Source organism: Octopus bimaculoides, chromosome 4 (genome assembly GCF_046866305.1).
Source record: "Octopus bimaculoides isolate indiv1 chromosome 4, ASM4686630v1, whole genome shotgun sequence".
Classification (NCBI taxonomy): Eukaryota; Metazoa; Mollusca; class Cephalopoda; order Octopoda; family Octopodidae; genus Octopus; species Octopus bimaculoides.
The window spans coordinates 52,390,958-52,417,567 of record NC_142931.1 but is presented as its reverse complement, the minus strand read 5'-3'; the positions used below and the strand labels follow the sequence as shown (position 1 = coordinate 52,417,567).

Here is a 26,610-nt window from a genome sequence, read left to right as displayed (position 1 = left end):
ATCCGTTAGCCTGACCCCTAAAGAGATATTTTACCTGAAATACCAGGACTGATTAAATATTTTAAAATTAACATTTCAATATCTTTGTTATTGCTTTTATTGATATTTAACCCTTTGACATTTAATCTGGCCTATATGTTCTATATTCAAACTGGCCAGATCTGGCCTCACGCATCTACCTTATATCATTAAAATTTTGAAGTTTCAAGATAATTAATGATGAATTCAAAATAGTGTTAATAATTAAGCATTACATTTAACAGACTAATGTGAATGCTAGAGAGTTAATATTTGATTTACATTGCTATAGACTTCTACAACACACTGATTTTCTGCACGTAACTTGATTGATTATTCTTCCTTTTACAGATTCCAGCTCTGCTGTTAACTCTGACACCAACCATAGTACAGAAAATGGTGCTGTACGTTCTCGAGGCAAGGGAAAGAAGAATTAACATATGGTTCACTTTGTGACCGTTCATCATATCATCTTGTGTTGCTTGTTTGTGTCGTTTTCATTTGTCTTGTTTCAAATCTGTTGTTGCAACACTCACATCTCTTGTCCTACCCATATCCTTTCATTTTTTTTTTCTCCCCCTTCCTATCCTTTAATGAAACCTCATCATATCCTGTTATAAAACTTGTTTTTTTTTTTCTTTTTTGGATGTTGAAGTAATATATCTATAGTTAATGAATTGTAAAATGCAAGGAGAAAATGTGTATCTTGTCTTTGTCATTGGAAAGAAAACTTTTATATGTTTATGTGTGGGGAATGGATCAATCTATTTTTATATATATTAAAAACTGTATGTGTATGCTTAAATTAGTTATTAGGTTTTATTTTTATTGAAATTGTTTCTTGGTTATTTAACTTTTTTTAGTTCATTCTAAGTAACTTCCAAATGTTTTAAACTTTTCAGTATCAAATTTATCTTCTATGTCAAAGCAAAATATTTGAGAACGTAGTCTTATGTAATATAATTATTTGGTGTGTGTATATACTTATATACTCTGAATAAACCCCAACATTTTTTCTTAACTTTGAAATTATGCCTATCTAACAACATATCCTGTATAGAATTAAATATCTTCCAGATTGGTATCAGCCTAGCTAAATATCTAACTTCATAGATAGTACATGACAATCTCAATATTTATATAAACTTAAGTCTTTCTGTGAAGATTATGTTAAAACATTAGTTATGTAAGTGTTTGGACTCAGCTGTACTATATTTGTGGAGTCTAGAGTTCTAAATTTTCAATAATTAAGTTGTTGTTCATCAAAGGAAATTTGGTTTGAACTTAAAAGCAATTTTTTTACAAGTCTGTGTTGACATACACATACTAAATTTTACTCTTTAAGCAAAACACTATTCTACTTATGTAGTAGATCTTATGAAAAGCATTCTTTCTGACTTCAAACATCTCTTTTGTCCTTGAAGCACATGATTGTGATTGCAAAATTACTTGAGTTAAATATAGAAAAAATATAATCCCACACACAGACTTAGAGAAACTATTTAAGTACCCCAGCTAGGGAAAATATATTTCACAAATAAATTGCAACCTTCTGAGATCTGTAAATTCTACCAGTTAAAATGAATGAATATTTACTTCAAAACAAAACCATGAAACTTTCTCTATATGTACTACAAATCTAAAGGTATCCTTACACAAAGTAGGACCTTTTGTTCAGAGAAAGGTTTCATTAAAGTTTCAGAAAAAAAAGGTAACCAAATAGAATAATGATCATTGTTGGCTCATGATGTGAAAATTCACATTCCACATACTGTCTCTTAAATGTCTCTTAAAGCAGAATGCTTCTATTTCTTACCTCAGTTTTACTTCACTGAAGATTAGTTACATATCTGGGTAAAGTGACCTACAGTTAAACTACATTATCTCCAGGAAGGGATTTCTCATGTTTAACTCTATAGAAACTATGGGTCAGTATGGGTTTGGAAAGAATTAACTTTTTATTGAAGTTGCTATTGCTAAGAGAAAAAAAGGTGGGGGTGGGTGCAACACAAACTGCTTCAACTTGCATAAATCGAATATAAACCCAACTCTTTATTTTGTATCAAAATAAGTATTGAAAGAATAATTTTAAAAACCCATGACTGAACTGTGAAATTTTTATCCTTTTATGATTGGCCCTTGGTGCTCTAATTATATATACTAGAATGTAATTTTATCCTAAATTCAAATGTATTAGTGGCCGTTATTTTTGTTTTTTTTTATTTGCTTCCCCCATCACATTTCATGTTAATTTTTTTTATATGTCATTGTTTACTAATAAAATCAAATATATTCACATCCAAATAATCGTTTTCTCTTTTTTTCTTGAAAGTTTGAGAACCAATTTAACCAAGTCACTTACCAAAACAGTCCTGCTTCTCACTCTGATGTACTTTCCCAAATCAGTATAGGACACATATTGTGTCCGCTCTAGCGGTATTAAACACTCTGTTCAGTTTTTTTTTTTCTCTCTACCCATGATTTTTCAGCAGCCATTGACTAATCAAAAAGAATATTAAAGCAATTGATTTCACTTGTCTTGGAAAGTCTGTGAAGACCGTAAGGCTACTGTAACTTCAGTATAGAAGGTAGTAAGGAATATTTGAACCAGCAGCTGGAATGTGTTGGTGTGTAGACTGTACCAATCAGTGGGGTGAGTTTCTATGAGAATGAGGTCTGGGATAGCTATATATGAGTGTAGAATTACATTGTGGATTTCACTGTTGCTTTGAAGCATTGAACTGAAGTAGATTCTGGTTTTAAAGGGTACGGTCAAACTTTGGGATGCAGTTTTCCATGTTGTGAATGTGAGATGACCAGATGTGATTGCAGTCTAGCAGTTGTAGAGATTTGAAGATTACAGGATTGATTAGCATGAGCTCTTGAGGGTGGAATGAAGTGAGGATATGTGTAGATGTTGAGGAAGGTGACAGTAAATTCATGGGGGCATAACTGAAAATTTGGAGCAGAGCTAATAGCATGGATTAGTTCAAACATCTGGTGCAATTCAATACGAGCTAGATGAAGACAATCACATTAGATTTGCATGCTGAAGCACAATCAAATTTGTGTTATTAATGTCAAGTGTGTATCGACCGTGCGATGCGTTAAAGGAGCCATTCCTAGTCACCATCTCCTGGTCGCACAGTCGTTACGCTACAAGTGCAATAATATTGTTTTGGCCAAATTTCTCAAGAGTTCAAGGGAACCACTGGAGAAACATAGAGCAGGTCTCCAGTAGATATTTCAGAAGCTGTAGGTTGTCACTGAAGATAGATTCAAGATGTTTAACAACTATTGCCATCAGCTGTTGAGATGTTAAATAAAAGCATTAAGTCAATAATCAGCAGGGTTGGAGAGCTTCCTCTTCTGGAAAATTAGGCACGCTGCATTGTTTCCAGGATAGACTCTCGAAGAATTGTTCCTTTATTGGTTTGAAGTGTGAAGATGCTTTCACTCTTAGCCTGCATGTAGTGGAGAGGAAAAATTTGCTGGGAGTTTCGTTTGTAGAGTTAGACACAAATGCAGAATCTTCTTGTGTTAAAACTACTTTTGACCATGGTCTTGAATCAGATGAAACTTTATACATCAGCAAACTTCAATCACTCTGATCTGAATACAAAAGTTGTACCATCTCTGACCAAACTCATTCACCAGCTTTGATAGCCATACTTATGTTTTCAGCCCAACCTTGTAAATATTTTCTGAAAAGCAACCTTCATGAACTCTTCCAGTCTATCAGAAGGTGAAGTTGATCAAGGATTTATCAGACAGAGGAGTTACATAGGCTAGGATGATTACCTGTCCCTCTTCCTTTTAGATAAATCATTAGTCTATCTGGAACCATTTTAGATGATGCTTTAGCTCCTATAATTTTTTAAGTTTATTCTTTGGATGGCAACAGAGTTGATAAAATTTGTGCTGCTGCTAAATTATATTCATTTTGAACAAAGATTTGAATATGAGTCTTACGTTCTGCAAGTAATTCTTGCTTTCTGTTTGTTTTTGTGAGCCAAAGTGGTTAAAGAATGAAAACAAAACATCAATCGTTTTAAAGTTTAATACAAAATAGCAATTTGGTATATAAATCCTTTTATAGAAGTCTACTAGCGTTACATATATTGCAGAGCTTCTGTTTAGAGCTTAGTTTATTTACATAATAAAATTACTTGTATAAAATAATTGACATGGATGGAAAATGATAGAAAACATTTGAAAATATTGGTTTCAAAATTGGCACAAAGCCGACAATTTCAGGGCAGGGGATAAGTCGATTATTTTGACTCCAGTGCTTGACTGATATTTATTTTCTCGACCCTTGAAAGGATAAAAGGCAAATTTGAACTTAGAATGTAAAGATAGACAAAATGCTGCTTAGCATTTTGCCCAGCATGCTAACAATTCTACCAGCTTGCCACCTTAAAAACTACTTGAAAATATTAAATGTATATAAACAATTCCAATTCTAGTTACATTATCACAAAATTGATCGAAACTTAGCAATCTGTTAACCAGTGAAATGGACAGTAATTAGTTTGTAAAAATTCATTGAAATAAATCATCTTTAAAGTTTGCATCTAAACAAAGCAATAAGCTGGTATATGTTATGAATTAAATGAGCTTTGAATATTGAAAATATATTACAAATCTGAAGTATATTTCTTCAATTTTCTGTAATAATAGTTTATAAATTAACTTAATAATGAATTTATGACAACTTGAAGAGGAATAATCATTAGTAAATCTGTATAACAAGCTTAAATGGAAGTCGAGAGAAAAATTTGATAAATATTGTAGGACAAATGAACAGTTTAATATGGGAGAATAGAAAATATCCATGTACATTCCTATTAAAAGCACCTCAACAAAATTAGAAAAGTAATGTATTGGAAGTACTTTTACTATGAAGGGTTAATATAGTGAAACTGAAAGAGGGGAAAAAATATAAAAACTAAGATACATTTTTATTTTTTTCTGAATTTAAGAAAACGTGTAATTAAAAAGGGGTTTACATTGCAAATTCATTATCAGATTCAACAATCTTTTTAGGCCAAGGTGCAGGGTCACGCCTCATTCCAGTATTAATATGTCCTGATCTGCTGGGTTCCAACGGTCTATAAGGGACTGAGGATCGGATTTCAGCAATCTGCTTCCTACGAATTTCTTCCACTATCATACAAGTTGAACAAGCTTGTGTCCACAAGAGAACACAACAGAAGATGCACAGTAAAGGACCACATAAGGCAAAATAATAACCCCAATTTAAAGTGACATATGGAGCAGTGTTAAGAATAACTCTATTCATAACAGGAAAATCATCCCAGATGTCTCCTTCAGTATGGATTCCAGCAAATGCCACACCGAAAAGTAATGCAAGAGCTGAAAATATATTAAATGGAAAACCAAAAATGCAGATTAAATAGGTGGAGAAATATAAAGAAAATATAAGCATCCTGTAACAATTATTGCAATATTATGATTACTTAAAGTATAATTAGATTAAGTCACAATGATAAACTATCTTCTCGCTAGCTAAATTATTACAAAGAGAGATGTTCAGCGCTGTAAGCTTTCAAAACGTTTTTTTTACCCAGCAGTGAACTGTAACATTCTATAGTTGACTGTTTTGTTTATAAAATAAGTATTTCCTTCTTCAGCCATGCCAGGCTCATGAGTCTCAGTTTCGATGGCATTATATATTCCCCACCTGGACAGGATGCCAGTCCATTGCAGGATTACTCATTTTTGCCAGCTGAGTTCTTCAAGAACACAACACATCGCCTGGTCCAAGAATCGAAACCAAAATCTTATGATCACGGGTCCAACACCCCAACCACTCCACACGCTTTGTTGATAATTAAGTGATATTTGTCTGTTGAACTCAACATTTCAAGCTGCTACACTATGGTACAGATCTTTCTTTAACAAAGTAAAATATCTCACTTCTAAGTTTTCAGCTGGATGGTTGAAAATTTTCTGGGTCTATCTATTGATTGTTTCATTGTAAAGAAAAAAAATTAAATTGGGCTGTTTTGTTTAACATCATCTTCAGTATCTGGCTTAAGACAGCATTAAAGCTTTTAAAATAAGACACCAATAAATGAGACTTTGAAAAGAGTACACATCTTAAATTATTTACACACACACACAAAAACAAAAAAGAAAATTATCAGAATGGTTTAAGGAAGGAGGTAGAGGAATTGGAATGAGGAAAGATAATCAACTTTCTTGTTTATATTGTGCTTAGAAAAAGTTACAGAAATTAGTAATGAGTGAAACAAAAGTTAGTTCATAACTAATTTGAGTGTGAGCATATCATTGAATTTACTGAATTTAAGGCTTATTTTCTAGGCAAAACCTAGGTCTCTCTAAACAAACCAATGAAGCACTTGAATAATTTTTTTTTTTTTTTTTTTTTCTTCCTGTTTGAAATTTTCAACTATAAATTAAACCTGTATTGCAACTTCTATTTGCCTAGAGCTCAGTATCTCTTTAAAGTGCTTGTGTAGGAGTACAACACCTTAACATTTTCTTAAAATAAAGTTAATAAGGCTATTAAAATATCTAAGAGGAAGCAAGAAAAATTCAAACTATACAAAGAATTTTTGACAGCTGTCCGAGGTAATTAGCAACAGAACATGGGATGAATCAAGTTTTTTAAAGTTTTTTTAGAACATATCACTTAGCATAATGAAGATAGACGTGAGACAAAGTGGATACCTTCAAATGCCAAAGATCCACTTTGACCAAATGACAACAAATTTCAAAAAGAGATAACAACAAGACTCACTTTAGTCTCTACTGCCATGACAAAGCTGAACACTATATGGAAAAGCAACTCTATTGGTTTTCCAATGAGACTAAAAGTGTCCAAGGTCCTACACAGAAAAAGATTTGTCGGGCAGCAAGTCAACAAATACACTGGTAGACAGGAACCATTCCTTGCACAAGTAAAAAGATGAAAGCTTGCTTGGTATGGTCACATATCCTGCCACAACTCCCTGTCCAAAACCATCCTTTGGGGCACAACTGAAGGAGGGAAAAAGAGAGGTAGACACAGAAAATCCTGGTCTGACAGGACAGGTCACAACACGATGACCCTGCTATGCATGATAGGGGACAGAGACCAGTGGTGGCAGCTGACTGCAAAAGGATCTAGAAAGGCAGAGCAATGACTGGTTGCACCAGTTAAGGGATGTACTGTGGTGGTAAAATAACATACAATTATGTTTGCAATACGATTTTGATTCTTGGTTAACCCACTTTTTCCTCATAATTAATAAAATGCTTGACATCTATCACTTATGATTTCTTCCTCACATTTTTTACAAAGTGTGTCACAAGTGAAACTAACGACCCAGTCTTCAGCAACATAACACCATAATTCATGAATACATTGCTAAAGGAAATTGAACTATAAATGTCCCATTTCAATGTCCTATACTCTCCTTAAAAAATTTAATATTTGCTTCAACTTTACAGATATAAAAAAGGCATTTAGCTGAAAAATTACAGCCCTGTTCTGTATCCAGACAAAGCAACAGATGATCTTGCTGCATTTAATTACAATCGATCAGGTAAAAAGAAAAAGTTATCCTGTTATTTATATGGAAATATATATGTTGTTTATAGGTTTTCAAACTCCACCTTTCTTTTGTATCAACATCATCATCATCATCATTTAACATCTGCTTTCATTGCTGGCATAGTTTGGATGAGGGCTGGCAAGCCAGAACGCTGCACCAGGCTCCAATCTGATCTGGAAAAGTTTATACAGCTGGATGCCCTTCCTAACACCAACCACTCCGAGAGTGTAGTGGGTGCTTTTTATGTGCCACCGGGACAGGTGCCACTGTCATCGGCCACGACAATGATTTCACTTGACTCAACAGGTCTTTGCAAGCACAGTTTATTGCCCAATGATTGAAAGGTACTCTTAAATGGGCTGGTTATGCTGCACTGGCATAGGCCATGGTTATGGTCTCACTTGTTTTGTTGGGTTTTCTCAAGCACAGCATATCTCCAAAGGTCGCAGTCACTTGTCATCGCCTCCGTGAGGCTTAACGTTCAAAGGTCGTGCTTCACCACCTCATCCCAGGTCTTCCTGTTCCACAGGTTCCCGTTACTGCTAGGGTGTGACACTTTTTCACACTGCTGACCTCATCCATATGCAACACATGACCATACCAGTGCAGTCATCTCTCTTGCACACCACATCTGATGCTTCTTGTGTCCAATTTTTCTCTCAGGGCACTTACACTCTGTTGTGTATGCACACTGACATTACATATCCAGCGCAGTGCCACCAGGATGTTTAGTTTTTTCATAAAATTACACATTACGTTGTTGTAAGACAAGCTGCTATTGTCTACTGTATATTTATGAGAACTTTGTAACCAGTTGGTTCATAAGAGTAGCATGTGAAAGCTGTCTTAATGTAGTAAATGTACATAAAGTATTGCCTGGCTTGGTAGAGTTCATTCTGTATGAAGATTCTGAACTCAATGCTGCAGGATAATTAAATAATAATTAGACGGTGTTCATATTATTTGCAGCGATGAATGTACAAGTTATGGTAGCTATTTATACCTTAGTTGTCTTAATGTCAGGAGTCAAGGATCTTGACCCTAGATCCTTTAGACAGCAAAAATTTACCAAAGCTATTTTTTCATGATTAGTTTTTACTAGAGTATCTGTGGTGTTTGTGGTGTTATGGGCTGTGATGAGCTATGTGGTGTTAGTGAAGAGGATTGCAGATGAGGCAAACGGAAATGAAGACTGCAGGGGCTGGCGGAAGAGCCACGGGGGCATGTGTGGGCACAAAGCATGTGCACCAGTTTGATGAGAGACGGCGTGTGTGAAAGGTCGTGTTTTTATCTGGTCAGTGATCGCTCATCCCGCCACGGTCAACAGGTAAGGTCTCTGTATTTCTTTCTCCCTTTTGCTTCTTTTTCTGTTGTCTTTTTCCTCCATCACGCTACAGTATCTAAACATTCACAATTAATGCACACATAAATATTTAAAAAAATATGTAATAATTGTATTAAAATTATTAAGTTGTATTAAAATTATATACAAAATATAGTTTACTCACCTGAAAATGTCACAAAGCCTGCTGATGCAATCTCACCAGTAACAGAGCTATATTTTTGGCATGCCAATATGAATATTCCAACTGTACACATGGTTAAAGCAAACATACCAATGGAATACAAGACTTGGCCAACATACAAAGTTTCTGAAAGAAAAGAAAAACAAAAATAGTTTCCCTTTTATTCTTTTATGGGAATCAGTCAACACACTGCAATCAAGCTGGAGCACTACTTTCAAAGTTTTAAGTTAATTTTATTGATCCCAGTACTTCATTTAGTACTTAATTCATTAATCATTATTTTTTCAAATGGTTGTCTGCGTAAGAGATGTAAGAATAATAATAATAATAATGGTTTCAAATTTTGGTACACGGCCAGCAATTTCAGGAGAGCAGGTAGGTCGATTACATCAATCCCAGTGCTCAATTGATACTTATTTTATCAAACCTGAAAGCATGAAAGACAAAGTCGACCTCAGCAGAATTTGAACTCAGAATGTAAAGACATATGAAACACCGCTAGGCATTTTGCCCGGTGTGCTAACAATTCTACAAGAACACTGCCTAATAATAATAATAGTAATAAAAAGTAAGTAAAGTTCCTTCCTGAACTATATAGACTCAAAGGGCTGGTTTCCCAGTTTTCATGATGTATATATTCCTCACCTGGATGGGACACCAGTCTGTTGCAAGGATTATGCATTTTTGCCAGCTGAGTGGACTGGAGCAGTATGAAATGAAATGTTTTGCTTATGAACACAGTATGTCAAAGAATCGAAACCACAATCTTACAATCATAAGTCCAACATCTCTAACCCATGCACTTCCACAATAATAATAATGGTTTCAAATTTTGGGCACAAGGCCAGTAATTTTAGTGGAAACAGGTTAGTTGATTTCATTATCACAGTACTTGACTGGTACTTTATAATTATCAGCCCCATGATGATGAAAGGCAAATTTGACCTTGGCAGGATTTGAACTCAGGATGTAAAGAGCAAGAAAGAATTTCACCAAGAGAGATGGAAAAAGGCAAGAGATAAGAAGTGGGAAATTTAATGTAAAAGAAAGACAAGAATCAGTCAGTTAAGAAATTTTGTTTCCTATAGCTTTATAGATAAAATATCATTACTATTGTCAAATCTTGGGTAGTTTTTGTTATTTCCCTTCATCCATTTTTTATTAAATAATGTAGTACAGTTTGGTGCCCCTATAACCATTGAGGAATTGCTCCACATTTAGAGAAAATCAACTGGAGAGAGCCAATTCCAACATATGTGAAACACTTGTGAAATTAACAAAGCAGTTGTTGTGCATAATGGTGATTCTTTTTATTTTACTAATCACGTTTGTGTCATATACTTGGCTATAACCAGGAGCTTATATTCTGGGTATATAGCATACAATTACCAAAGATATCCTTATATGTCTGTTCCATACTAGCTTGAATTGGATAGCCTGACAGGATCTGATGTGTCCAAGGACTGCATCATGCCCCAATGTCTGTTTTGGTATGGTTTCTACAGCTGGATGCCCTTCCTAACACCAACCACTTTACAGTGTGGACTAGGTGCTTTCTATACATGCTGCCTGCACTATTGAGGTTGCCATGCAGCTTGCAGAACTACAAACCTTGGGATGAGGTGAGGATCAACTAGAACTAGTGGATGAAGAAATTGAAGTATGAGAAGTGGGGGAGGGGAGAATCTGATGGCTACTCATGTCTAGTAGTGGAAAGGGAGAGGAAGAGAAAAATGAACAGTGGAAATAGCAAGAGATAGATAATGGCAATGAGATGTGTAGATAACTTCAGAAGGCACAAAATGAGTTGAAGAATCAGTGTGCAAGACTGTATGGGAAGGAGAACTATGGGAGGGGATGCAAACTGATGGGGAAGCAAAAATGAGGTAGAGTTGAAGGGCAGATGATCAAAGAGTCATGAGTTGGGGGGGGGGGGGAAGAAGGATGCAAAAGAGAGGGGTACTGAGTAGCAGGATTAGTAAAGATGGCACAGTTGTTAGAAGAGGATGTCACTTAAAAATATAAAGGAAACTGTGTATGTGCATGTATGCACAGTGAGAAGGGGAGCAAGAGAGCTGGTAATTTTGCTAGCAATTAAGGATGTCTCTCTCACACACACTGAAGCTTCTGTATAAAGAGTAAAGTTACACGGTAGAGGGACAAGGACCTTGAATGCAGAAGATTTATAAATGCTACAGATAAATGAGATGAGCATGCTCTGTTGAATGTGTATGAATGATAGAGCACAAAAGAGATGAGAGGAAAACTGAGTATATTAAGAATCAGATGAAGAGTGGAAGAAAGAATACCGTGTTTGATGGACGTAACTATACATATGTAAAATGCTACATTCCAACTGGATGGAACATGTAGAAGAGAGAGAAAGAGAAGGCATAGGAGGAACTGGTGACATCTAATCCCAATAAACTGAATTTCATGAAGGAGATGGCAAAGGACAATACCATGTTTTGTCAATTCAATCTCCTCGCCAACAACCATCATGTTTCTCTCTCTCTGTAATCATATCATTCAGGCTATCTTATTTTACACCCACATTCATTCTGACTATGGGGGATTATCAGACATTGGTTTATAAGCCTGGACAAATACAATAAATCTCTCTTTATCTAAAGGCACAATTTAGTTCCATGGAAACAGCCTCAGTTTGTTTGCAACTAACAACTTTATGCCAATTTGTCATTAAAACTGCAACAGATGATGCTGTGTATAAGAAATACTCTTAGCCCTGTAAGACAATACTTGGGACAACTGTTTTCCTAATTGATATTAGGCTCTGCTCTGATAAAAAAAAAATTAGAATTAGAGATACTTGGTTGTCTATATAAAACTCCCTACCATACCACATAGTGCTAAGGGGGCATTAACACACACTGGCCTCTCCTGCAGAGTGGTATGGGGGAAAACTCCTTATACTCAGTCTCTTCACTCTAACCTAGGAAAGATATTAAAGACAATACTAGACGATCTCAATAAAACTTCTTACCATATAAAGCTGCTTATAAGAATGAAAATGGAAGCAACTCCTATAAGCAACAGTTTATACTGCAGCTATGAAACTCAGTTCCCACTCGTGGATTAAGCTGAACATGTTGATCTATGAATAATAAGAATACAGACTGATGCAAGGGGAAGAAGATCTTTAGAAAATCTAGACGAGATTGAAGCAGAGAAAGGGGTGTCTTTAGCCCTTCTAGGGCCAGTGATGTGACAGAAAAGACCTCTATCCACACTAGTCGTATGGAAAAGAAAGGAACAAACAAAGGGAGACAAGGAAAGGAATTAGACACCCTCTTTAGTCACGTCAGGGACAAGATAACCCCTCAGGTGCCAGTGAATGAACAGAAACAATGTAGTGGAAAGAAGACTCTTTAGCTTTGCTAGGAAGACAACAACTGCTATAGTGCTGGTACTATGTTAAAATGTACCTCATACTCTGAAATGATTGAGTGCTTAACAAATGGAATGTATGAATGAGATATGGCTCCAACCTGTCTAGGAGGGTAATATCTCCAAATAAAAACTTATACGGAATATGTCAACCAATCTAACCTATGCCAGCACAAAAAAGTGAATGTAAAAATGATGATAATATATAACTCTTTTCCATAGAACTGTTTTTGTGAACAACACAACAGAATAAATACTTACTCGGAACCACTAAAACTGGAGCAGTGTTCTCAAGATGTACAAGAGATATCAGCTTGTACTTCAACTCAGTTAAGGTCTTGAAATCAGCATACGGGTACTCCAGGTAAAATAGGCCAACATTTACTGCAGGAACATGTAAATTGTTAAAGGTCTGACCAAGTTTAGTAAGCTGGCGTTTGTAGCGCAGATGTATTTGGGTTGGCAAAAGAGCATGTAGCCAGCTCCGTTCTACTGATCGTTTCTTTCTACCAATCACTGGGGCAGAGTCATTTGTAGTTGTCTGTGCTGTAGGAACGACTGTTGTGGGAGTTTTAGTTGGCACATAAACTTTTATTGGTTCATTGGATTTTGTATAGTGGAAGTCAACAACAAACCAATACGGCAAAAAAAGAGCTGTTAAACATAGGACCATGGTAACCAACATCAGATTAGAAAGGATAAAAAGACGAGTATTTTGTGGCCAGTATTTTATCATACCCCTCATGATGGCAATTCATTCAAAGCAGAAACCTAAAAAGATAAAAATGGCAAAATTAAAATATGACGACTGCAAGTATAAATAAGACAATTTATGGGATTAAAATAAAAATATGAATTTCAATCAGTGATCACAACTGAAAAGCAACAGATAAAAAATGCCATATGTATATCGTACTAAATGTATATACCCCAATGAAAGGTATGCTACTGTGATTTTTGCTGGCAGAAAATCTCAGAAATATACTGTATTAAAAACACATATGGTGGAGTCAAAAGAACATCATTGTAGATACAACTCATGAGAATGACAAACCCCTAGTAGGGGTTTTGGTCTACTTGGGGCTTGTCAATTGCCAAGACAAAAGTTATGCTTTTATCTGTAGGAAACAGTGACTAATACAAAGTGCTAAGAAGGACAAAATGTGTTACTTATTCTCATAGGTCAATGCTGCAATGGTGTTCACTTTGCTCCGATATATAATGTACTTCTAATACATGTCTATGAAGAAATTTTCTGAGAGCTTTACAAAAGAATGCAGATGTTGCAGGGTCTTGGAGTCTGTCAAAATTTAGCTATTTCAGAAAGCTTTGTGCAATTTGGTGCAAACCTTATCCTAACAACCAGTTTCTGCTTTCCTTCTACAATGTTTTAACCATTTAACATGTAACACCACACAAGACTTTAATGCTACAGAGACTACAAATGTCATGTTTATGTATTATGATAAAGTCAATAAGATGACCCTGTTTGGATCAAGAATCAGTCCAGGTAACTTTGCATGCTTGAATTTATGATGGAACAAAATACTGATTATCATTAGATCCAGTTTGGAAAATGAATGCAGCAGGCAAAGACCACAGTATTCATTCTATCTATGCTAAAGCATAGCACCCTAAGCTTGACCACATGTAATTTTGATCTAACTAGGTTTTAAAAATCAACAGATAGGATGATTTCGTCACCAGTGTGGAAATGATGGCATTTCTAAAATTCTCAAAGAAAAGAGAGTGTCTTCTGCTATGTGAAGAGTTGTTGCATCAACAGAAAAGAAAGTCACATGATGTCCAGAAGACAGCAATAGATGGGGTTTAATGATATGGTCATTAACATTGGATCACAGCTCATCTAGCCTATCAGCTAGGTTTTTGTCTGATTACAAAGCTAACATGGCTCTTTCAATTCTCATCTATTAGCCTGGCCTGCTTACACTTAAGAAACTGTATCCACAATCCATTTCAGTTAGCTGAACTTTCTCAGAGAGCTGTGTCTCAGAAAGGCAGCAATAATTACATCAGTCTAATAAGCGAGAATTTGCCAGGCCTCCAGGAAAGCAAAATGACCCACATAACACAATGTAAACAATGAAGTTTGGTGGTAAGAGTCTGATGCTTTGAGGATACATAAAAAGTGATGGTCCAAGAAAGTTGGTTAAAATTGATGGTATCTTGAATAGTGCCAAATACATTCAATTGCTGAAGGACAATTTGATACCAGACTTGGTTGAAAGTGAGATTTTTCAACATGACGGAGCTCCATGCTGCAGATCGCGTGCAACACAACAGAGCCTGGTTGATGAAAGTGTTACCATATTCAAAGATTGACCAGCTCAGAGCCCTGACTGATTTAAATATCATTGAGCAAATGTGGACAGAAATAAAGAGAAGAGTTTGTCAGAAGAATCCACACAACCTTGAAGAGTTGTGGAAACTCAGCCACAGGGAGTGGCATTTCACACTTGTGAAGATGGTGAAGGATATGTACGTATCTGAAGCAATTACTCAAGCTAAGTGAAGCCACATGAAATATTAACAATGTACAGTAACTTCTTGAAATGAACATTATGTAATAAATTTTCATTATAGAAATTTTTTTGTTTTAAAACGCTGTATCTTGATTGGTGTATGTGAGGTGGCTGAAGACTTTTGAATGGCCATTTTTGGTGGTCGTCTCACATCTTCCAATCTCATTCAGAACCCCTACTACAAAATATAATGATTATGTATGGAAATGACTCCAACAGGGCTAATGCTTCATCTGTCAAAAACACAATGCAAAACATCCACTTATAAGTTCGCAATTAGTAGAAATTTACAATAGTTTAAAGCGGCTGAAAACTTTTGCATGGTACCGTATATACACACAGACACAAACTTTCACACATGAACACATATTCACATACACACACAAACATATTCACACATACACAGACACAAACAAATATGCACATACATGAACACATACTCACACACGAACATATACATACACACACAAACATATTCACACATACAGACATTCGCACACAAACATTCACACACACACATATATACACACAGACATACAAATGCATATATATTTATACACATACACACACACATATATATATATATATGTGGTGAGAGAGAAAATTTATTGTATTTTTGTATAAGCTACTTTTCTCTGCAAGCATTTAATTGTATTAAATGATTATCCAATATTAATCACTGCAAACTACTGAACAATAGCTCTCCATCCTGTCCATTTAATACTCATCTGAAATGGAGTGGTCATATTTGAAGCTAAGCTCCATTAACAAGGTGACAGAATTATGAAGGTGTAAACATCCAGCGGAAGCCAGCGTGAGGAGAATGCTTTGAAACTGTGTACCTTACAAATATAGAGGAAAAATAGTTATACTGCATCCCCTCATTTAAAAGGCAAAAAGAAAAAATATTTTATCTTTTATCCATAATCTTTTACAGAACTTAATGACCAATGGTTACTTGAAGTTTCATAGCATTAAGTTCATAATAGATAAATCATCACCAGTTCAATACAAAGACTATCACAAGTAATATTTTCAGACAAGCTGATAAACTATCACAATGTAAAGTTAACAATACTGTTTGAATACACAATGGCACATGAGTAATGGATTTGAAATTTAGCAAGCCTTAACCAGGGTAAATATTACCTCAATTTTAGAACCAGTGGGATTGTCTGATAGACTCCTTTTTTTTTTTGCCTTTGAGTAAAAGCAGATGCTTTGTATGCAACACCAATGTCAGTAGCTCTTATTACATCACATCTCATTGTTGTAATGGAAGTATAGAAGTAGAGGTTGCTGCATCCATAAGCTCAATAGAGTAAGATACTGAAATACCATAATTTGTCAGTAAATTACATTTTCCAACCTGTGGCTTTAGAGACATTCAGGGGAGCTGAATGTGACTTTCAAGGATCTGGAAGCTTTGGACTTTGTTAGCATCCCAGCCAGGACCGGATTAAGTACCTAAAAGATTTTGGTGCCCCCATAAAAGATTATGTAATTCAAAATATAAACAATAACAAACTATAAAATAAATTTTTATTTTTCAAAATGAAACAAAAGAGTAAGAGGGAAAATAATATTTATTTTTCTATACTTCCACTTTATTTATATTTGAAAAGTTGCCTCTTGCTTTTTTGAATTGCAAGGTCTTTGATCAGATCCTCAAAATTAATCTTAGGTAACACATCTACATCTATATTTAGTAGAAATAAAGGCATCCCGAATATTATTTTAGCAAGTTTAAAGTGATTTCTTTTGTGCTGTAAACCATTTACTATTTCTGTGGTGCCCATTCCTACCCTTGATGCCCTAAACATGTGCTTATTTTGCTTAATGGTTAATCCAGCATTAATCCCAGCTCAGTAAAGTATCAAATGATACTTTGGAGGGTGCTTGGATGTCCCTTATTGTTGCAATCACGTATGATAGTTCCTCAAGTGTTTTGGATGAAAAATGTTTAGACAGACATGCTAGGGTGTCTTGGAGTAGTGCCATCTTACTGTTGCTTGTGGTTCCAACAGAGGGCAATAGAAACTATGCATGATGTGGCTTGCTATCAATAAATAAATACTATAGACTTGGTGCATTGCTTTGCCTGGGGCCTATAATACTATCAAAATGGCTCTGTTCTTGAGTGATATATAACGGAGATAGGATACGCATGGTTTTATATTTTGTTTATTTACATGTTTCCTGAGAGTATTTTTTGCCATTTTCTTTGTTTATTTTTGTAAATTGGGTTCTTTTTCACAGAATTGTTTTGAATTTCTCTTGTACTATTCTTAAATAAAATAATTTGAAATCAAGCTTGTAACACAATGCAAAATTCAGTCAGCCATGAAAACATATTTTACTTCAGTAAATTAACATTTTCTACCATATAATTTGATAACAAAGGACCTCTCACTCAGAGTGAAAGGCACACTGTATGATGCCTGCATGTGAACAGCCATGCTACACTGCAGAGAAACACAGGCTGTGACTGCTGAGGGCGTGCGTAGGCATGTAAGAAATGAAGCTAGTACGCTCTGCTGAATGTGTAATGTTAGTGTGCATGCATGACAGTGTAAGCATCCTGAGAGAAAAGTTGGACATAAGCAGCATCAGATGTGGTGTGCAAGAGAGAGATGACTGCCTTGGTATGGTCATGTGATGTGTATGGATGAGGTCAGCTGTGTGAAGAAGTGTCACATTCTAATGGTGGAGGGAACCTGTGGAAGAGGTAGAACCGGGAAGAAATGAGACAAGGTGGTGAAGCACAATCTTTGAATGTTGGGCAACCAAGACCTTTGGAGATATGCTGTGCTTGAGAAGACCCCTCAAGACAAGTGAGATTGTAATTGTGGCTGATACCAGTGTCATGAAACTGGCCCGTTAAAAGCACCCTTCAATCGTTGGGTGATATGCCGTGCTTGTGAAGACTTGTCAAACCAAGTGAAATCATAGTCATGACCGATGCCAGTGTCATCTGACTGGCACTCATGCTAGTGGCACGTAAAGTACCATTCAAGCATTGGGCCTCATGGAGACAGTGACAGGTGACAAAGACCTTTGGCAATATACCATGCTTGTGTAGCCCTGTCAAGCGAAGTGAGACCATAGTCGTGGTTAATGCCGGTGTCAGGCCAGTGGCACATAAAAAACACACACCTCTCTCTCACAGTGGTTGGTATTAGGAAGGGCATCCAGCCATAGAAACTAAACCAAATCAGAATCGGAAGCATAAATGTGAGAGGCCTCGGGTCGCCTTGGAAACAAGGTCACCTGTTGAACGACCTGAGGTCTTACAGTGTAGATGTAGCAGCCATTAGCGAAACCAGGCTCTCCAACCCGCAGCCCTTTTTGGCGGGTACGAGATTTTCCTATCTCCGTGTCGGCCGGGAGCGGGCGGTGGAGGTACTGCGGTGCTATTTCGGAAAGGCCTAGACTTGAAAATAAGGGCAGTCTTCCTGGATCCGGAAGGTAAGTTGGTGGTCCTGGATGTCGATAGTAGTGATGGCGCTGCTTTCAGACTGCTGGCTGCCTACGCTCCGACAGGAGCAGGGCAGTCGGATTATTTCAAACGTCTGGAGGTTTTCCGTGGTACTTCTCGCACTTTAGTGCTAGTTGGGGACTGGAACGCTGTCCTAGACGAACGTATCGATAGGGTGGGTGCGGGAGCATCTAATAGGAAAGGGGGATGCAAGAGCCTCGCCAACCTGCTCAAACGCTTTCAGCTGTCCGACAGGTATCGACTAGACAACCCGAATGTGCCAATGTGGACTTGGACTAATCGCGTCGGGTCGTCTAGATCGTACTTAGATAGATTTTTCTGTAGGCCAGCGGATAAGGATAGCATAGGGTGTCCACAATTCAACATAGTCGGCTACACAGACCACAAATTCGTGATCTGTACGGTCGACTTAGATAGGCTCCATAGACAAGGCCCCGGTTACTGGAAGCTAAACACGTCGACAACGGCGTGCAAAGCCTAGAGACCGGATTAGTTTATTAGTTAAGAGGGCTTTAACCGGGGCAATCATCAACAACAACTGGTGGTTCGCCCTGAAGCGGGCAATTAGAGCAGAATCAATTAGGTTTAGTAAGGCTCTAGCTGTAGAACGTAAGAAAACAGAGCAGGATTTAGTTAACAAACTAGACGAAGCTCTTGGGACAGGCATCGCAACCGACGTGTTAGCAGCGAAGTTGGCCCTCGACCAACACTTTGATGCCAAGCATGAAGGCTGCGTTGTCAGAGCTAAAGCACTTTCGGTAAGCGGGGAGGGGACTAAGGCCGCTCGATGGGCCCGCGCGGTTGAGGCGAAGCGTGGCAACAGAGCGACCATTCGGTCTTTGGTGGACCAGAACGACTGCGAGATTTCGGGACCGAAGCAGATGTGTTCGGCCTTTCAGCAGCACTTTGCTCAATTGTTCGGGACAAACGGTAGGACGGACGACGGAACAGATTTCGGTGTGTACCTAGACGGCCTGCCGCAACTCTCGACCAGCGAGGCCGAGTGCTGCAAAGGACCGATATCTGCCTGGGAAGTACGGGAAGCGATGAAAGGCTGCACGAGAGGTAGATCGCCGGGTTTGGATGGTCTGCCTTACGAGCTTTATACGTCAATGCCAGACTTGTTTGCGGGCGTCTTGGCAAACGTCTACTGCAACTGGCAACAAAACGGGAGAATTCCTGCTTTTGTTTGTCGGGGAGTGGTGGCTTTGCTAAGAAAGGACCCAAACAAGGGGGACATTATAGGGAACTTTAGGCCCATCACTCTGCTCAACACAGAGTTGAAGATCTTGGCCAAGGTGCTAGCCAAGAGATTGGCGCCTGTCGTGGGCAAACTGATCGGCAAGGCGCAGACATGCGCTGTGCCGACCAGGTCTATCCACGACAACCTCCATCTCATGCGCTACATCATAGAGAGAGTGGGTAACGAAGCTGGCGCGGGTGGGGCTTTGATCAATTTAGATCAGTCTAAAGCCTTCGATAGGGTCGACCATCGATACCTGGCAGCTGGTTTCAGTCCGGTCTTCCGCGGGTGGATAGCTGCTTTATACAGCGGCATCTGCTCGGTCATACGGGTGAACGGCCATCTATCGGAATCGTTCAACATCTCGCGTTCGGTTCGCCAAGGGTGTCCTCTCTCCTCCCTTCTGTATGTATTGACTCTCGAGCCATTACTGCGGAAGTTGGAGGCTTTGAGGGGCGTCCCGCGTGATCTGGGATGTGGAAGGAGCGTGTCTGCCTATGCCGACAACGTTACCGTGATGGTGTCGAGCCACAGGCATATTGACCTGATTGGCGAGACACTAAACGAGTATGAAGCGGTGACAGGTTCGAAAATTAACGCGGAAAAGTCAATGGGCTTGCAACTAGGCACCTGGAGGGGCAAGTCCATGCCGTCCAACAGCGTCGTATGGCGCTGGACAGACGGACCCGTTAAACTGCTTGGGGTCTGGTTCGGTCCGGACCTCCAGTTGGAGAAAAACTGGGAAGAAGTGACAAACAGGGTGGCCAACCTCACCCAGAAATGGGCTGAGAGGAAGCTCTCCTTGAAAGGTCGAGCGGAGGTAGCGAATTCGTACATCGCATCCGTCATCTATTACCGTTTGACCATCGTCCCTTGTCCCGACCGCTGGTTAACCAAGATAGTATGCTTGCTCTTCAACTTTTTGTGGAAGGGTCAGGTACCACTGGTCAGGCGCTCCATCTGCTGTCAACAGCCGCTGAACGGAGGCCTTAGCATGCCGTGGTTGCTGATGCGCAAACATGCGCTCAGGCTATGACAACTCAGGCGCTTCCTGGACGGTGAACAGGTGTGGTTGCCTTTCGTCAGACGCGATTTTCCGCAGCTCGTTTCTTTAACAGAGCTGCAATCCTGGATCAAACGTAGACCGAGAAAGGGCGCTTGGCACCTCGAGTGCCGCCAAGCTCTCACCGCCTTCAGTCAGGCGGGCAGTGCGATCGGTAGTAGATCCACTCTAGCTTTCTATAGAGGGTTAGTGGGAGAAAAGTGCGACGACGTTCTCGGGGAAACTCTAGGCGTCGAGGATAATCAGCTAAGCAGTCTGTTCAGGAGAACTTTCGGGCCGGGGCCCATGGATAATTTCCAAAGGTCCCTCGCCTGGCAGTGCTACCGAGGTGCGCTACCTGTTCGAGATAAACTCTACCGACATGGAAGTGCCGTCAACCGGGCCTGCCCGAGGTGCGCTCAGGACGATGAAACCGTTCTGCACGCACTCGTCCAGTGCCCGAGCATTGCTGACCTGTGGGTCTATATCGAATAGCTACTGTCACGTGTAGGACGGATCCGGCTATCAGCTGGATCCATCGTGAGAATTGACCCGCCGACCTCCTTTAACCAGGAGGGCAAGGCAATTTTCCTATGCCTAGTAGCTGTAGCGAAAGAGGTGATATGGTGGACCCGTTTGAAAGGGTTAAAGACAGACACTTTCCTCTTTAGCCAAGGCCTCATCAACTTTTTCAAGTTCCACTTGAAAAGGAAGATGAGAGTAGAGAGGGAAGTGCTGTCTCATAGCAAATTCGTTGAAAGATGGGTGACTGTTGGAAAAATGGCCAGTATAAACGGACCAATTCTGAGAATACACCTGTAGAAAAAAAAAAAAAAAAAGGTAATGTAAAAGGAGAAAGGGCTCTATACCCCTTTCTTATTTTTTCTGACCAGGCTCCCATGGTTTTATGGGTTTTTCCACGTGTAACCTTTCCTTTTTCGAAGCGCCTCCCCCTTTGGGAGTTCTACTTATTTATTTATCTATTTATTTATTATATCTTTCTCCGTTTTCTTCCTGTTTAGACGAACTTTCCTACCTTTTCGGACAAAACCTTTTGTAACCTTCGTCCTGTCTTTGTCCTTATATGTCTTTAATTGATATTAGCCCTTGTGGCCAATAAAACGAATTAATTATTATTATTTCTACCCCCACCCTCCTTTTTTTCTACTTTTCGGACAAAACCTTTTGTAACCTTCGTCCGGTCTTTGTCCTTACATGCTTTTGATAGATATTAGCCCTTGTGGCCAATAAAACGAATTAATTATTATTATTATTTATTTATTCATTCATTTAGTGTTTCAACTTAAACTATTTGATTTATGCATAATACAATTTAGGGTTCCCTCTGTACTCTGAACTTTGTTTCCTCGTTTTCCTTTTTTTTAATGCATATTTTGGGGTAAATTTGCAAAATAATCGACCAAGTTATTGTTTTCCATTTTGAAGTTTTTTTTTTCGAGACGGCTGTGTCCGTGCGCCCGCGGAATGTGTATACTTTATAAATGATTTGTAGGTACTACTAAAGCAGCGCGGACCCGAACGCGCAGTCGCGCGTCCGCGCTAGCTAGTCTTGAGTGGTCGATCCTAACCCTAACCCTAATCCTAACCCTGTCCCTAACCCGCGTGTGCAAATGAATACGTGTTTAGGGTTAGGGTTAGGATCGACCACGCGCGACTGCGCGTTCGGGTCCGCGCTGCTTTAGTAGTACCTGATTTGTATGTATATCTTGACTAGCTGTTCTGTAATGAATTTGTCTACATTCGTAAATTTCTGAAATATTAATTAGAACAAGGGTTTTTAAAATGAATCAAGACAGTAGTGAGTCACCTGATATTTATGTGCTTCCTGAATAATAAAATACCTGGCTATATAACTTCCTAAGAAATAGACACTCCGATATTTTACACATATACATATATAAACAATAAACGGTTAATGTTAATAAATTGATTTAAAAAACGAAATTAACTGGAATTATAATCGTTTTGCTTTTCTTTACACGAGATTTAAGATGGTCGTGTGTGACAGTTCATGTCTATCTCAAAGGTATTAATAATTTAAAAGAGAGAAAGTTTAGTTCAAGAAAATAGCACAAACAATACAGTTAATATTTAAAAGGTAATCATGATAAAATGATTAGAGTTCGAAGTTGTTCATTGCAACATAATATCAATTTCTTTTTTAACCTAACTACAAACCAACAAATGGATAAAGACGGAGAAAGGAGATGAAAACAAAAATTTCTTAACCCTAATGTCTCCTTGCGTCTTAAAAAATAACGCCTGATTTGTTTGTAGGTCAATGTTGTTTGGAGCAACTCTACAGGCAATAGAGATAAACACAACAGACCTGGTTTTTTAAAATACCAATTTCTTTTTTAATTACATGTACACACAAAAATTTTTATACGCATGTGAATGTATAGTGGTTTAGAAATTACAAAAACAATGAGTTTCATTCCTTCAAATAAAGAATGCCTGCTAAAACTATAAACCTTTGAAATTATATACATAATTATATGTATAAATAGTATATTGGGAGCCTTACCGCTTCCCCGAAATTGCTGGCCTTGTGCCAAAATTTGAAACCAATATTGGGGCACCTCAATAAAGCTGAACCAGATATCAAGCATCGATTATTAAAAAGAAATGTTTGAGTATATAACCGCAATTGATATTCAGATTGTGATCTTCGTCATGTTATTTAAAAGCGCCTCTCTTATATTACCAATGTCAATTTTATTATGACTACTCCAAGCCAATTTGCAAAATGGCATTTCAAGTATATGGTCTCAAGTGAATGTTACTACTCTCCTCCAGTAAATTGTCTTCATAATTCTGCCGGCCTAATTAAAAGACTCTTGCCCTTTTTCCTTAGTCGATGTTCCCTCGTCGTAAGATTGGGAGACAGCATTGGCTGTCTGAGATAGTAAGCACAATGTCCGACTTTCAAATATAAAAACGCAACAAGAATGAGATGACATATCTAGAAAAAAAAACTATTTGATTTAGATAAGTGATCAATATAGTAGGTCACTTGCAACCAAAATTGTAATTCACTTGACTGGTTAAGGATCATGTCGGTTTCCAATCAGGGGACTGATGTCTCCAGAACAGCATCGTAGTACGATTGCATTACATCTTAGTTGATGTAATGCAAATGGATGTTTGGCGGTCTTCATGTACTATCTTCTAAGTATAACTCCAGCCGTACTCGAATAAATAAGATAATTAAACGAGCAATTGGAAAGTGCGCTGTCTCACGTATGCCGGAGCCTCTACAATTGTAGTGGTCAGCTGGCCTAAATTGCATCCCTAGGAAACGGGGAACCGCACTGTCGTGAATACATTCGCGCAAACCCATTAACTGATGCACGCAGACTACAAAAACATTAAATACGACCAAATAGGGTCATACTATGAATTTGAACGCAGAGCATTCAAAAATATGGGTGCATATTTACAACAATGAACGCAGCAATTAATCTGCATCTGACTCGTTAAAGTAACTTATGACTATTTGAACCTGTTACTTTGCCTTTCATCCTTTTGAGATCGAGGAAATCGATTAGCCCACTGGCCAAAATTTCAGGTCTTAGGCCTATAGTAGAAAGGATACTTAATATTCACAATACGGGGGAACGCGGCTAGTTTAATGGGCTGTAAATGGCTCACACAATATTTGTTTAAAAATAGACACTGTTTTAAAAGATTTTACTTTCCTTCACTTCATATAAATAAAATATAGTACACACAACACTATATACTAGACTTCACTACGCTTAATAATAAAATAAAGTGAACCTCATTGGGTAGTTGTTTTCTTAATGATTACAATGACTGCCATAAAGCAATAGTTTCAGTCTCAATACACAAGATCAACTCATATACCAAACAAATACAACTACAGGTGTTCGTTCGCTAGATATTAATTTAGATGATAGGATTAACCGTTATCAAATGAAAATGAACAAATACATTAATACAAAAATCCTTCCGCCATTATCACCTAACAATGAAGTGTCCAAAACGGTGGGGATTAAAGTTGTGATAATGATTTCTAACTTAGGCACAGGGCCTCAAATTCAAGGGAGTGATTAAGCCAATCATATCGTAATCAAAACCTGACCAGCACTTTATTTTATCCACCTCCTAAGGATGTAAGGTAAAGTTACCTCGGCGGGGGTTTGAACTCAGAACGTAAAGGCCAAAACCAAATGCAACAACGCATTTTGTCCAATATAATGATTCTTTCCTCTTAAGTTGTAGAATTTATAAAGGAAAATATTTGGACTCATTTAGGACTAATATATTTACACTACTTTTTAATACATATTCTTCATTGATATTCAGTTTGTCACAATGTGTCACCTTCATATACAGGCGTTTTATATATATATATATATGTGTGTGTGTGTGTATGTATGTATGTATGTGTGTGAGTGTACGCGCACACACATTATATGTGTCATAAGGAGTTTGGGAATAACTAGCCTTCAATATCAACCCAAATTGGTTTTGCTATTTCTTTTTCTCTATTTTAATTTACAAGTATTACCATTAATTCTTCTACATATACCAATTCACTCCACTTCCTAACTGTCAACCTGATCGAAAGTCGTGTCTTTTCTTTACAACTGTAATACGCACTGATTAGAATTAATTAAAGCGTAATAATAATGTCTACAAGACAACAGAAATAGGAAAAAAATTACAAGACTTACCTTAATGTGTGGTAACTATGTATTATATTTTGTACAATTCCAGTTGTGTCGTTGTTGCTTCACCTGTTCAATTTACAGGTGTGATGTCGCGAGTTTACCTGGTTGATTCATCAGCTAAGGGAACTAACTTACAACAGGTAGTCTAGAAGTTTTTTTACAAACCTAAACAAGCGTAAAGTGAATATTATGGATTTCGCGGCAGTCGTTCATAAAGCGAACCCGTCCATATACACAGAAATAAAATTTTAAAATATATTACTTCTTAAAAATTAAATTGATGTTAATTTTGTCGAGGAAAAATAATATATTTATTGATTGTTTGTTGTCTGGCAGTATTTTAAAAAATATTCTTAATAGTATTAGATATAACAATTCATATATATGAATGGTAATTATCTTTAATTTCGTCGTGAATACTACGAGTTTTCTTAATATTTCGTAAGTGCATATATAGCTCCTTGTATTTAAAGTTAGATGCCAAAAACTTAAGATAAAAAAATTAAAACAAACAAAAAATATTCAGAGTCTTTTATTTATTTACAATCATAACTGTACGATGGCTGAATTAATGATATTCTACAGATGACTGTTTCAAATAATAAAATTTTGAGGTTTCTTAAATTTTCTTTTAGATATGTACTTGCCTTCTTTCCGGAGCCGAAGAAAAATAAATGTTGAAGTTATATGAAAATAAAAAATCGATTGTAGCAGTCGTACAATGCAACTACTACTCGTTCTTATCCAATATCAAAAATTTAGTTACCAATATTTGGTGTTTAACCTGGAATCAGCACTGATCGAGCAGAGCTCGCATGAAAGACGTTCCAGCAATGGCCATCATGTCTTCAATGCACCCTTAAGTCATTATCGTATGATTTGAGATAGATTTAAATGCTATTCTAGTTGGTTGAGTGGCTCCCTTGTTGGTTTGTTAATGTCCAGTACTAATTACTAAAGTACAATACAGTGAAGGTTATGAATAAATATGTACACGAAGTCATATCCATACATATTTAGTTTC

At 37.6% G+C, this 26,610-nt stretch overlaps 2 protein-coding genes across 2 annotated transcripts in view; one reads left to right on the top strand and one right to left on the bottom strand.

Moving 5' to 3' along the window:
* LOC106872156 (translocating chain-associated membrane protein 1-like 1) overlaps window positions 1-2,322 on the top strand; it is a 29,246-nt gene extending 26,924 nt beyond the window's left edge. Inside the window, exon 13 of the mRNA XM_014919038.3 lies at window positions 370-2,322. Coding sequence (XP_014774524.1) covers window positions 370-455 — 86 coding nt within the window. The 3' untranslated portion in view covers window positions 456-2,322. The remainder of the gene's footprint in view (window positions 1-369) is intronic.
* A 1,740-nt stretch (window positions 2,323-4,062) lies between these two features.
* Window positions 4,063-25,698, bottom strand: LOC106872157 (uncharacterized). The gene is made up of 4 exons (XM_014919039.3): window positions 25,590-25,698; window positions 12,800-13,309; window positions 9,113-9,256; window positions 4,063-5,397 (listed from the first exon to the last, which is right to left on the bottom strand). The coding sequence occupies exons 2-4, from the start codon at window positions 13,281-13,283 to the stop codon at window positions 5,027-5,029; spliced, it is 999 nt and encodes a 332-aa protein (XP_014774525.1). The 5' UTR covers window positions 13,284-13,309; window positions 25,590-25,698; the 3' UTR covers window positions 4,063-5,026.
* Window positions 25,699-26,610: the final 912 nt, after the last annotated feature.